Source organism: Hypanus sabinus, chromosome 6 (genome assembly GCF_030144855.1).
Source record: "Hypanus sabinus isolate sHypSab1 chromosome 6, sHypSab1.hap1, whole genome shotgun sequence".
In the NCBI taxonomy this organism is placed as follows: domain Eukaryota; kingdom Metazoa; phylum Chordata; class Chondrichthyes; order Myliobatiformes; family Dasyatidae; genus Hypanus; species Hypanus sabinus.
Genome location: NC_082711.1, coordinates 27,831,808 through 27,846,237, shown reverse-complemented (window position 1 = coordinate 27,846,237; position 14,430 = coordinate 27,831,808). Strand labels below are relative to the sequence as shown.

Below are 14,430 nucleotides of genomic sequence, written 5' to 3'. Positions count from 1 at the left end.
CTCAAATGCAGAAGCAACCAAAATAATTAAGAATTTGCAGGAAAAAGTGAATCACTTCCAACTCATTTCTGTATTAGACAATGAAGAAATATCTTCATAATTTTGTTCATTTTTGCCAAGTTGAAACATACTGTACAGAAAAAAATTCATGTCAAATTCAAAACCATTTATACCCAAAAATAGGCAGAATTTGCATTCCATTTAAAACCTGTTACAATATCCTCACTTGCCCTTCAATATGCTCCACTAATTAGTTTAACAGCCAAGAACCCGATTAAGAGGATTTAATGATACATAGTCACTGGTCAAGTAGTGTTTCAGTCCCCATACACTTATTCAGCTAGATTAGCCCTGCAGTCAACAATTCCTTCAAGTCAAATCTCCATTCCTGAGCAAAAACAAGAAGTTTGATTTTCCAAAGTAGATATCAGTAGTGTACATCAGTTTCAAAACAATAACTTCGTCAAAAGTAGCCAGCCAATTGCTAATGAAGTCAGCGTTTTTTCTTACATACAGATACTTGTGTTTAAACTATAAAGTGGTTTTAACTACAAATTTGTAAGCTCTGAAGCATTACATATCAGTAATCGTTTCAAGGTTCATAACTCATGAGCAATGGTTATACAATCAAAAACTTGACATTTTATATTTACCAGTATCAAAAGCAGGAAATCCACCAAAGGGAGAGAAGAAAGGCCCTCCTCCACCCCTGCTTCTTTCAACTCCCCTTCGACGTCGTTGTCCAAAAAAACTTTCAAAGGGATCATCCGCTGTTAAACAAGACAGCCACAAAATGAAACAATTGTGCTCTTTATAGTTATAATTACAGTTCTGGAATTTGATGCTTTACTACATATTCATTTATAAAGCATTAATTTTCCTGAAAGCATGGCGTGAACAATTCCAGCAAATCTTAAATCTCTTTTCCAAGAACAAAAAACATTTTGCATCAGTGCTCAACCCAAGTTAAATTTTTTTAGGATGTGGGCAAAATCATTTATTGTCGTACCATAAGTGCTCTTCATAAGGAACCTTGAAATGTCAGGTCCTTTAGTTAAAGTTACTCCCACAATACAGTTGGATAAGGAAATCCAGGGAGCACAAAAAGAGACAATGACAAGATGATTTTTTAAAATTTCAGGATGTTGTATAACTTGGTAGGTAGAGGGGATACTCACCAAGGTAAAGAATCAAAGACAGATTATTGAATGCTATTACAGACTCAGGAGGATTCATTTATTCAAAGTCAATCGAGACAACCCTTCCAGCCCTTTGAGCCACACTTTCCCAGCAGCCCGAAACAACCCCAATTAACCCTAATCTAATCACAGGACAATTTACAATGACCAAGTTAACCTACCCAGTGTCTCTTTGGACTGTGGGTGGAAACTGGAGCACCCAGGGAAAACCCATACATTCTGAAAAGAGGATGTACAGAGACTCCTTACAAAAGGCATCAGAATTGAACTCAGAATTCAGACACCCTCAATCTGTAATAGTGTCGTTCTAATTGCTTTGCTACCATGGTTCCCCACCACCTTTTAACGTTTCAATGTTTCAGGTAAGGAAGATAAAAGTAACACCCCAGAAGAATATTATAAGTTAGTTTTGTACACCAGCCACACTAGATAAACTTGATCAAACTGTCAAATGGAGCTACAAGCTCTCTATTAAAATTAGATACGTTTCCAACACATTTAGACTTGAACAAAATGATTGGAATTTGTTATGCATTAATGAAAGATTGGAATTTGTTATGCATTAATGAAATATTCCACCAGTCAAAACAAATCCATGCACAAGATCCGGTAGAAGAATTTTCTTCAATTAACAGTTACTTGATTGCAATACAGAAGCCTCACATACAGCTCTAAAGTCTAAAAGCCAACACTGCTTGAAAGTTACAATTTCTCAGGGAAATTCTACCTTTCATGTGCAAAGTGTTGTGTGAAGTATAATGCTGGCATCCCAATGATTCATAATGAAAAATAACTTACAGAAGAAATCTGCAAATGGATCTCTTCCTCCGAAGAATTCCCTGAAAACATCTTCAGGATTGCGGAATGTGAAGCCGAAGTCAAAGCCTTCACCATGACGACCACCTGCATTAGTTTTAAAATGGAGAACAGAAGAAAATGTAAAAAGTTATCAGAAATTATACACAAAAACTTCATGGTACTATCCAAGGAAAGGAGTAAACAGTCCACGTTTTGGGCCAAGACATCGACTATCTACTCTTTTCCACAGATGCTGCTTGGCCTGCTCAGTTCCTCCAGCACTTTGTGTGTGTTGCTTGGATTTCCAGCAGTTGCAGATTTTCTCTCATTTGTGATTCATGGTATAATATGTTAATCACTATTTTTATTTCAAGTTTCTTCAAGCAATTAAAGAGCTTAAATTTAAATTACAGTAAGACTTTATAAATTTTTGTGTAGTGCGCAGGTGGCTGTTGTATACAATTTGGCCTGGACTTCTCATGCATTAAAAAACAAGAACATGCATGCCATTGTCTTTCTTAACCTCACTTCTAAATAAAAGGTTGTCCTCATTGCTCAAAAACAGCATTCACTTCTGAATCACAATTAGCGCAAATCCACATTTGAAAGCAGTTCCAGTGTATAATTCTTACTAAACCACAGAATGTATTATGTTTAGTTGCATTTTTACAGCATAACTATCAACTGCTATCACCTGAAAATGTTCTTGCACAAGTGAAATCTCATTCCTTCATATCTAAATTTCTATTAAGAATATTTTAATCCAATTTTTCCAATCATCTTTCACTCACACTTACAATTTCTGAAAAGAATTTTGAAGTAATAACTCCCCAATTTAGATTTGAGTAATTCAGTAAAACATTTCCAATTCAAATTCACATAGGCCCAGAGCAGCACATAGTACTCCCCTCACAAAAATGACTGCTGAAGCTACAAGAAAGCTTGTGACAACAGTCCTGAATGAATGAATGAATGTCAACATTTTGATATTCAAATATTTATAATCATTGCAGACTTGTAAACAGTAAAACAAAACCAAAACATTCCAAGAAAGCACCGGAGGAATTCAAGTCAGGTGACATCTACAAAGGAAATGGCTATTTCTCTCCACTGACCTGCTGACTTCCTCCAGCATTGTGCTGTTGCCTCTCATGTTCATAAAGCCTTTCACTTAACCTTTTCCTTAACAGGGAATCTATACAACTGCTCTCAACTAATGCTTAATTTTCAACAGATAATTCAGAGGCTATAACTGGCAAATCTTCAGATGTTTGCACCAACTCATATTTCAACCAGGCAGCACAGAAGTCCCACTAAGTAGAATGCTGCACCACAGCCTCTGCTCTAAAATTGTACAGTTCTGTGCCCACCTGTCAATATGTCCACACTCCCTGAAGATTCACTTCATTTTGTTGGCCTTGTTAATACAGAGTAATGTAATGCATCTGTAATGTTTCTGACTGTTTGAACTATCAAGTGCAAGTCCCCACATGGTTTGTAAGGAATAAACAAGTATTGCACCTTCACCCAGAAAGTAAATTTGAGGTCAAATAAGAAGCTATTCCAAAGAAAAATGAAGTCCTCACGAGCTATAATAACGTCTGTACCACATTAAATATCTGGCAACAATGAGCAAAATGCTGGAGGAACATAGCAGGTCAGGCAGCAACTTTGGAAGGAAATGGATTGTCAACATCTTGGATTGAGAATCTCTATTTGGACTGGAGATAGTAATTTGTCTTTTTTTTTAAAAAACTATTTTTAAACTTACCTCCACCAGCATTAGTCAAACCTTCTTTGCCATATCGATCATAGATGTCACGCTTTGAAGCTGTGTTAAGAAAAAATAACTTTAATATCAAAAGTATTAAGTTGATTTTGATGCAAAGTATTTTTATACAGATGATTTTTTTTTAAATCAGCCACAAATTGTTTTGATACTTTAATACTTGTTTTTTTTTTAAAATCAAGCTGAGCTCTGCTGTCTGTAGACAATGGTTCCAGTTTAGCTATCAAATGTCTACTAGATTTGCACATAGATGCAGAGTTTAACTGAGGTTTTCGGTTTGCATACCTGAATATCAGACTTTTAAAAACTTTAAATCTATATAATTGGATGTATCGGTCGAGATACAAAATGTAGCTCTAGCTGGATGTCTGGATAAGACAAGATGTCTTATCATAGAAATATGCTAAGACCATGAAAAATAGGTTATTCTGTCCCTCAAGCTTTCTCTACTATTGAATATCATTGTTAATCCAACAATCCTCAAAGTCACTTTCCTGCCTTCCCCCCCCATTACATTCTTTTCCCTTATTAGAAGCCTTAATGGATTAGATTAATATTGCCCAACTACATTGTTATTACTTCTTTAATAATTGTTAACATTTTTTCGAAAGTCAGTAATCAGCTAATACCCACTTTTGCATCCCTTGCTTTTTGAATAGTTCTGAATACCCTAGCAACTGATCAGAATCTAGAGATTCTGCTCTGGAATGACCCATCTCTTCACCAATGGCTAAGTGTTACTTTATGGGTAGTTATCAATATAAGCATTCCCTTTTGCCATGTTTTTCAAAAATCTTTGAAAGTTAGAGCATAGTTTGACTCAAGAGAAGTTAGAAGACACTAATCAAACTGCAAATCAAATGCATACAGCTCTACCAGAGTTAGTTAATGGGCAATGTGAATATCTACTTTCCTGAAAAATAATGCCTGCAGATATAGGAAAATAAGCAAAGACTGCTGTAATTAATTTACTACTAATAACAGTAAGTTAGCACGTGGCCAAGTGGTTAAGGCATTGGTCTAATGATCTGAATGCTGCTAGTTCGAGCCTCAGTATATTGTGTCCTTGAGCAAGGCACTTAACCACACATTGCTCTGTGACAACACTGGTGCCAAGCTGCATCGGCCCTTGCCCTTCCCTTGGACAACATCGGTAGTGTGGAGAGGGGAGACTTGCAGCATGGGCAACTGCCAGTCTCCCATACAACCCTGCCCAGGCTTGTGCCCTAGAAACTTTCCAAGGTGCAAACCCATGGTCTCTCGAGACTAACGGATGCCTATAAAAATGAAAATAACAGTAAAAGCCAAGTAGAATATTTTGGGACACTGGACTTCACTCAACTCATCACTGAGCTGATCCCAACATCTATGCACTCACTTTCAAGGATTCTTCATAGCATGTTCTCAATATTTACTTATTTATTACTTTGTATTGGCAATTAGTTCGCTTTTGTACAATCGTTTCTGTCTTGTTGGATGCTGTCTTTCATTGATTCTATTGCTTCTTTGTACTTACTATGAATGCCTGCAAAAAATGAATTTCAGGGTTGTATATGGTGGCATGTATGTACTTTGATCATTTACTTAAAACTTTGAAATCATAAAACACCACTGCTGATAAACTGTACCAAACTTTAGACTGTAAATTAATTTTGAAACAAATACTATTCAGCTAAAGTACAAATTTTAAAACCCAAGGGAAAAAAAACATACTTTTACCATTAACACTGACTTCTGTATTTCCATACAATACAGCATGCCATTTTCCAGGTCTACGCCAGCTCACAGCAATCCCATTCCCCCACTAATTTCCGTTAAAACCTATTCTCCCCACATTCCTATCAACTCCCTCCAGGTTCTACTATTCACTAACAGACAAGGGACAACTTATAGTTGCCAATCAATTCATCAACTAGTACATCTTTGATTATGTGCAAGGAAACCCATGCAATTCTCACTTCAGTAGTACGTGTCTGGATTGAACTCAGGTCACTAGTGCAACTTGTAGAGCTGCCTCAGTTCTACCACACTGCAGACACACACAATACTCCCCTGATGTACAAGAAGCTTACCTCAGTACATCAAATCTTAGCAAGACTTTGCAAAGATAATCTAATCAGTAGGATGATGGTGGTAGAGCAGTAGATGTAGTGTATATGGATTTCAGCAAGGCATTTGACAAGGTACCCCATACAAGGCTTATTGAGAAAGTAAGGAGGCATGGGATCCAAGGGGACATTGCTTTGTAGATCCAGAACTGGCTTACCCACAGAAGGCAAAGAGTGGTTGTAGACGGGTCATATTCTGCATGGAGGTCAGTCACCAGTGGTGTGCCTTAAAGATCTGTTCTGGGACCCCTATTCTTCGTGATTTTTATAAATGATGTGGATGAAGTGGAGGGATGGGTTAGTAAATTTACTGATGACACAAAGGTTGGACATGTTGTGGATAGTGTGGAGGGCTATCAAAGGTTACAGCGGGATACTGATAGGATGCAAAAATGGGCTGAGAAGTGGCAGATGGAGTTCAACCCAGGTAAATGTGAGGTGGTTCCTTTTGGTAGGTCAAATATGACGACAGAAAATAGTATTAATGGTCAGACTATTGGCAGTGTGGAGGATCAGAGGGATCTTAGGATCCGACTACATAGGACACTCAAGGCTGCAGCGCAGGTCAACTCTGTGGTTAAGAAAGCATACGGTGCATTGGCCTTCATCAATCGTGGGATTGAGTTTAGGAGCTGAGAGTTAATGCTATAGCTATACCCTGGTCAGACCACACTTGGAGTACTGTGCTCAGTTCTGGTCGCCTCACTACAGGAAGGATTGTGGAAGCCATAGAAAGTGTGCAGAGGAGATTTTCAAGGATGTTGCCTGGATTGGGGTGCATGCCTTATGAGAAATAGGTTGAGTGAACTCTTGCCCTTTTTTTCTTTGGAGCGACAGAGGATGACAGATGACCTGATAACAGTGTATAAGATGATGAGACGCATTAATTGTGTGGATAGTCAGAGGCTTTTTCCCAGGGCTGAAATGGCTAGCACGAGAGGGCAGTTTCTCGGGTAAGGACATGTTCAGCATAGATGTGGTCCGAAGGGCCTGTATTGTGCTGTTGGTTTCTGTGTTTCTATAAGTCATAGAAACACCACAAAATTTTAAAAAGCCTTTTTGTAAACAATAAGCATGAAAATTTGGACTTTTTTCTTTCTGCATGCTTATAATGCACATTTTCACATATATATTCAGATCAAAAGTAGCCTTCATCATTACTTTCAATTGATTCATCAGTTATATTTTCACTTCCAGGCAAGAGTTCCGTGAAGGAACGTAATCTAAACCACTTTGAGTAAGGCTACTTTCTCATTTACTGTTGAATAATACTTGCAAATTCATATAAGTTACTTCAAGTCAATAGACAAACATAAAGCAGCTGGATGCCAGTTTGAGTGAAGAAATAGCCACAGGGCCAAATTTCAAGAATATGACTACACAAAATAGCTGAAAGAACATGTACTCACAAGCAACAGTCTATTAAAGATGCAAAATGTTACTGGTGAATGCTTCAGAGCATTCTGAAAAGGCATAAAGGTATTCACACAGTGATCTAACAGAGTGTTAGAAATACAGACCAGAGACAACAGTGACATTGCTTGCAAATTAATTGGTAGAAGCTACAATATCTAGAAGTGTACCAATCTTGACTCGTCTTTTTTTAAATTTGGGACATCAGGTAAGTTTCCTTGACCACTGCAGAATGCTACAAAATAATACCCTAGAAATCAGAAATCATGAGCATTAAAACTAGTTGTCATTAAAAAATGTAATATTTCCAAAATATTTTTGGTATGAAATTTGAATTTTTCGAAAGCTTTCATAAATGTTAGTTTCATTCCAGATGGGAACATTTAAAGCTACATTTCAAGAATAATCGACATCCTTCCATGTTGACCTTAAATTGCTTTAAAAACAATAGCTCAAGTAACATTTCAGATGAAGTATTCCATTCAATAAAACTTACAATCAGAAAGAACTTCATAGGCTTCTGAAAGTTGCTTAAATTTTGATTCCGCTTCATCCTTATTGTCAGGATTCTTATCAGGGTGCCATTTCAGTGCCAGTTTGCGATATCTATCCAAAAATGTAGCATTCAGTTAAGTATAAATAATATGCAGAAAATTCCTTGTAAGCCAACATACAGGTAGATAAACAAAATAATACATGCAATAACAGGATCATTTCATTAAAATTGTACACACCAAATCTGACTTCCATTATTACAGCAGGCATTTTTACAGAATTTTCAGTTAGAAATAGGAAAATGTCTAAATTACCAATAACCAAAGTAATTAGTTGCAGTGAATAATTTCTTGAGGTATAATTTATCTCAGTGACTCAATAATGTGTTATACATCACCATTTTATTGTTGCAGTGGCCTTTTGGATGGCAGTTTGCCAGAAATCCCAAGAATTTAGCCATCCCCATTTTGATTGCACTTTATTCAACAATGCTGTTACAACAGATATTTTGTTACTGCATTATCAAATTTATTTGCAGTTGGGTGCATGCATTTAGCACTACTCACTGCAGCAGTGTGTTATCTATCCATATGATCAAACCTAATGTACTCTGAATACCAAATCTGATCATATTTGCAGCATTATAAAGCTGAAAGGATTACAACTATGGGCAATGGAGCCAACTCTTGTAAATTTAATTCGGCTATGTACCATTTATTTTATCCTACGATTATGGTTTGTACAGGTCAGAGTTCTAGCCAACTGCCACACACAAGATTGGACATGCCTTTCAGGTAGACTGGGAGCCAAAGTCATTAAAAAGACAAAATTAGAATTCAGTATGCAAAGAATTAAAGTGTAAAAAAAACACTGCATTTCCAGTGGCAACACCCGGCTTTTATATTTCCATGCAATTTATCAGGAAATCTGAAAATCCCCCACCAGAATTACAACAGCAATACAATGCATTTTGATCCTGGCTTTAATGCTGTGGTACCGGTTCCCAGATGGTAGCAGTTGTAACAGTTTATGGTTGGGGTGACTCAGGTCGCCAGTGATCCTTCGGGCCCTTTTTTTCGCGCCTGTCTCTGTAATAGTAGGATCAAAATGCTCCAGGACAGCTTCTTCCACCAGGCCATCAGACTGACTGATTCATGCTGATACAATTGTATTTCTATCCTATATTGACTATTATGCTGTATATCTTACTGCACATACTATTTATTACAAATTACTATAATCTGTACATTGCACATTCAAATTGAGACAAAGATTTTCACTCAGAGATTCACGTTTAGTCTGAAATTACTATTTTGCATACAAAATGCCTTTCTGGAGAGCGTACCTGGATCTCATGTATTTTACTTAGTACCTGATATGGCCCTAAAGCAGATTGTGGATCTCTTTGTTGATCCAGTGCCTCTGGATGGAGAAGCCTCAATGATTTTGTGGGGACATACTTGTCTATAACTGTTCTTGAAGTCCATGACAACCATGGAATATCCATTCAGATCTCCTGATGAGTCCTTGAACATAGTCCATGCCATAGCTGCTGCTCTGCCTTCCACAATCACCTCTCTGCTCTCCTCATCTGAGTCTTGCCCTTTAGACTGCCAGTATGCAGGCAGGAAGACAACCAATGGTCAGATTTCCCAAAATGTAGTCCAGGCATGGAACAACAGGCATCCTTAATCGTAATAAACAGTGGTTGAGTGTTTGGAACCCTTGTGCTGCAGGTGACATGTTGATAATTGGGCAAAGATTTCTTCCATCAAGCCTGATTGAAGTCCTCAACAATAATTTGAAAAGCATTGGGATAGATTGTTTCTTGTTTGCTACTTGCTACACTCCTTTGGCAGTAGGTAAACTGGTCAGAATCACGAATGAAGGAGAACTCTCTTGACAAGTAGAACAGTCAGCACTTAGTCATAAGATAGGTCAGGTCAGGGGAACAAGAATGGAACGAGACTCCAAGTTCCGAACACCACAAAGATTTTATCATGAAACAGAGAACCCCCACCCCCCCATTTCACACTTTTCTAATCAATAGTCCAGTCTGTAGTGTATTGTGAAGCCCTCAGCACTCACTGACATATCCAGTGCATCCACAGCAAGCCATGACTCCAGGAAACACAAGACAGCAAATCCTTATTTTCTTCTGATGCTGCAATCTTGTTCTCCAGTGACTGAATCTTTGCTAACAAGACACTGGATAGAGGAAGTTTTACAGACTGTTTTAGTCTGTCTTGGAGTCCTCCCTTCCTCCCTCTTTCCTGGCCATGACAGTATACTCTGACCACTTAAAGGTGCCAGACCTGCACACCTGAGAGTTAAGTCTGTTGAGTCCTTCAGAAGCTGGTGAAATCATTAGTTTATTAAGATGGTTTGAAAGTACATTACTTATAGGGAAATTACAGGCTCCAGATTGCAATGAGAGAAGTTCAGAAGTTTATTTAGACATTTCATCAGCTGCCTGCAAAACATTGTAGTGTTTCACCAATGCCATACTGACTGACAGGTATACAAAAATCACCACTCAACATAAATCCCCTCATTAACTACAAGCCACAACTCAAGATTATGGTGGAATACTCTCAATTTGTCTGCACAAGTGCCACTCAAATAACTCAAGCTTAACAATCTACCACCATGCAGTTCACTTTAGTTGGAGATTGTTTGGGTGCTTCAGCACTCTGCTGTCTCCAAGAGGATTCTGGGAGGCAGAGGCAACATGCACAAACCTCATGGTGGGAAGGCTGCCAGCGATGTTTGACTCCATTTCGCCAATTACAGCTTCCATCACTGGTCGATTAAAGCAACGGAGGGAGATTGAAACATCGAGGTGAAAGTAGGTGCACACCAGCTGCTTGCCTTTTGATCACTGAGGATCACTCTACTATGCTACCAAAGCAGGCAGAGCCTGCAGCTTTGCCCACAGAATGTTACTCAGGTTTTCTGCATTTGGATATGGACTTGGACTATTTTTCCCCCCAGTCTTAATAGTTTCTTTATATTCTGTGTTTTTCACCTGAACTGGTCTTTTTGTGCAGGGAGGGGAATTTTGGGGTTGATGATCGTGTTGCCATTCTTTTCTTTCTCGGTTTCATGGCAACCTGAAGAATTTCAGAGTTGTATACTTTAATAATAAATGAACCTTTGAACTTTATTAGCACTGACATTGGAGCCTACTAATCCATGAAGGGCACCTAATTAGTGGTTCTCTTCTGAACTGCCAGACAATGTAAATAAATTTTAGCCAATAAAATTCATGGAGTTTATTGCAGGATTGGAAAGGTGATTCTACAGCAAAATACCATGAAAAATCCCAGCAAGACTGCTTCATTGTTTGCTCTGAAGGGAAATGAATTGGCAGAAGTTACTTTTCTGAAACTGTCTTATTTGACAGAATATGTGCTTAAGTATTTAGTGCAACTTAAATATCTATTCACCAATAGTCTGAACAGCCCGCAAGACCTGATCATCTTACCTCAAAAAAAAAACACAAATTTTTTCCCTAATGAGGGTAAAGGTAGACCTATGTCTTGCCAGATGTTTCATTCTGCATATAATTTGACTGCTTGCTCATTCTTGGTAAAAATAAGATAAAGTCTAAGTAAAAGGAGAGTAAGAGACCCTTTATTTGTTTCTTTTGTGTGGTTGGATGGATTTGAGGGCTGAGGTGCCTGATCTGTTTTGGGTGTAGGGGAAGGAATTGGGGGCTGATATGCTTGTTCCGTATTTTTTTTTTGCAGGGTGGTAGGATTTAGGGGTTGATTATCATGTTGCCTTTCTTTCTTGGTTTCATGGCCACCCAGAAAATTGCAAAATTTCAGTGTTGTATACTTTGAAACAAACTATTTCTTCAGTATTCTACTCCATTCCCTCTGCCACTATGCATAGATCTAAACTAGTCCCTCAGGACTGAGCATGACTTGCTGCCTCGAATTTTGTAAGTTCTGAGGTGGCCGATGAGGTTAATGTAGAAACCACAAACTCTTACACAGATGAAGCTAGAGGTACCAAATGGGACAAAGTCTCCGGCTACATCCACACTATGCCGGATAAATCCATAACAGAAGCTTTTTCTCTTCATTTTTACCCTCTGTCCACACTAAAACAGCATTTTCATCCCCCGAAAACTGAGCTTTTCAGAAACGCGTTCCAGGATGGGTTATTTTTGAAAACGCTGCTCGGGCAGATCAGTGTGGACAGCGTAACCAGAGACTTCTGAAAATGCTATCAGACGGCAATGCGCTATTTCATTGTTTTCCTGAACGCAACTGAACAATTTCAGAACAGACGGCAAAGAGACTGAAGCCAGAAGAATTAGAAATGTACTCACCAAATACTTTGACCCATAACTTACTGAATAAATAAGTATACTGTATTCACTTTGCCCTGTATTCTGTCCTTGCTCATATGAAGGTGGTTTACCTATTTATGCAAATACTTCTGACAATAGATGTGTAACAGCCTAATGTAACATTGTATGGAAATACAAGACAACACTGAAGCAGACATGTTTTATACATTTAACAAGGTGCTTTATTAATGCAACAGAATTAGTCAGTTTTTCCAATGTTCCTCGCCAGCCGGGTCAATTTGTCATTGAACTCCATCGGTTGCCGCCGTACACTCCAGTATGTTTTTTTTTACATTTAAGTTCTCCTGCGTGAGAGCCAACAGCTGTCTGTCATTTTAAGTTTTTCTAGTCTGTAACTACACAAACGCGCACTTTTACGACAAGATTCAACACCAAACATGTCGCTTGTTTTCGGTAGATGTGTCCTGCACATGCACAGGAGGAGAAGATTCGCTAAAATCTCCGTTTCAGTGTGGATAGAGATATTTCCAAAAACGCATAGTGCGGACGCCTATTGTTTTTACTCGAAACTGGCATTTTCAAAATTATCCAGTCTAGTGTGGATGTAGTATCAGATGTTACACTCCTTCCTGTTTACATAGGGTGCTCGCAACTCAGATTGCAGGTTCACAATACCAATGTTTTTTTCTCCACCAAGGTCAGACACTCCCAAGAATCAGTAATGAACAAGGAGGCTTTCAGCACATGCTTGCAGCTTCTCTATTCAGCTGACAACTTCCAGCAACAGAGCCTGGAATACATTTCAAGAGTGGTGTCAGGCATGTCTAAGACACGGTCTGCCCAACAGAATCCAAGGCCTTAATGTTGGAGATTCTGGCCTGGGAAAGGCTGAGAGATTCATTTCTTGACTCCTGTTTTGAATTTAGAATGTTTTCATAGAGGAAGCATTGCTCTATGTGGGTTCTGCAACACCATCCACCCAAAATGCTATCCAGTGAAAGCAAGCAGAAAAAACTTAACAAGGACAGAAAGAAAGGTAGCAGCCACTAAATGGAACACTACAAAGGCCCCCTTAACCATGATACATTGTGATGCTACTCTCTACCCCAATCAGCTATCGACACCAACCTTACTGCTGCTGTTAATTGTTAAAATGTTTAAAAAGCCATGTCAGGAAAAGATGATATCTCTACCAAAGTTCTAAAACACAAATCCACATCTAGGAAGGGACTGATATATCAGTATATCTCATTGAAGAGGAGGCAAATCACACTGTGGCAATTTGCTACTTTGACCAAGTTTTTAAGTCACCTTGGGTATTTCTTACTGCATTACCACTTCTAAGTAAGAATAGTTTGGCTGGATGGATTACTACCCTGCAGAAGGCTTTCAAATGAAGAAGAGGAGGTAGTCCTAGTGTTCCAGGTTTACCTTTAGCTAGTTGATGAATCAAGTCAACAGAAGTTGTCTACTGTTCAAGTAATTCATTTTTGCTTACAGTGCCAGAAGCACGACACCTCATTAATGATGAAACATCAAAATATTTCAGCGAATGCTACAAATGTGGCAGGGAGAGCCGAGGAAACAAGAAGGCTGAAGGACTTAGATTAGGTAAATGAGCAAGAAAGTGGCAAATCAAATACATAGTTGAAAAATGTATTGTCATGCACTTTGGTAGAAGAAATAAACGTGCAGACTATTTTCTAAACAGAGAGAAAATCCAAAAATCTGAGATGCAAGAGTCCTTTGTGCAGAACATGCTAAAGGTTAACTTGCAGGTAGAGTCAGTGGTGAAGAAGGCAAATGCAATGTTAGCATTCATTTCAAGAGATTAAGAGCATGGACGTGATGCTGAGGTTTCATAAGGCACTGGTGAAGCTTCACCTTGAGTATTATGAACAGTTTTGAGCTCCTTATCTAAGAAAATATGTGCTGTCATCGGAGAGGGTTCAGAGGAGGTTCACGAGAATTGATTCCAGGAATGAAACTGTTTGCATATGAGGAACATTTAACGACTGTGGGCCTGTACTCGCTGGAATTTCGAAGGATGGTTGTGCATTGTTACAGGGAGAAGACTGGGGAGTAGGTCTGTGGAGGGAGGAAAAAGAAGCATCAGCCGCGATTGGATGGCAGAGCAGACTTGATGTGCCAAATTCTGCTCCTATGTCTTATGGTCTATGGTCTTTATACTATCTTTCTTAGTAAAATTTAATCTAAAATCACAAAAAGTGACATTTCTGGCAACCCAAATTCACTTCCAGTTTTCAGTGCTGATGAGCAGACCTTTCCCAATGACTATGTGGA

General features: G+C 38.5%; 1 protein-coding gene across 1 annotated transcript in view; it reads right to left on the bottom strand.

The window, feature by feature from the left end:
• dnajb6b (DnaJ heat shock protein family (Hsp40) member B6b) overlaps positions 1 to 14,430 on the bottom strand; it is a 99,733-nt gene that overhangs the window by 59,162 nt on the left and 26,141 nt on the right. The window contains exons 3-6 of the mRNA XM_059971879.1: positions 7,804 to 7,913; positions 3,769 to 3,828; positions 1,998 to 2,102; positions 654 to 770 (exon numbers count right to left, since the gene is read on the bottom strand). Of these exons, the coding sequence (XP_059827862.1) occupies positions 654 to 770; positions 1,998 to 2,102; positions 3,769 to 3,828; positions 7,804 to 7,913 (392 nt within the window). The remainder of the gene's footprint in view (positions 1 to 653; positions 771 to 1,997; positions 2,103 to 3,768; positions 3,829 to 7,803; positions 7,914 to 14,430) is intronic.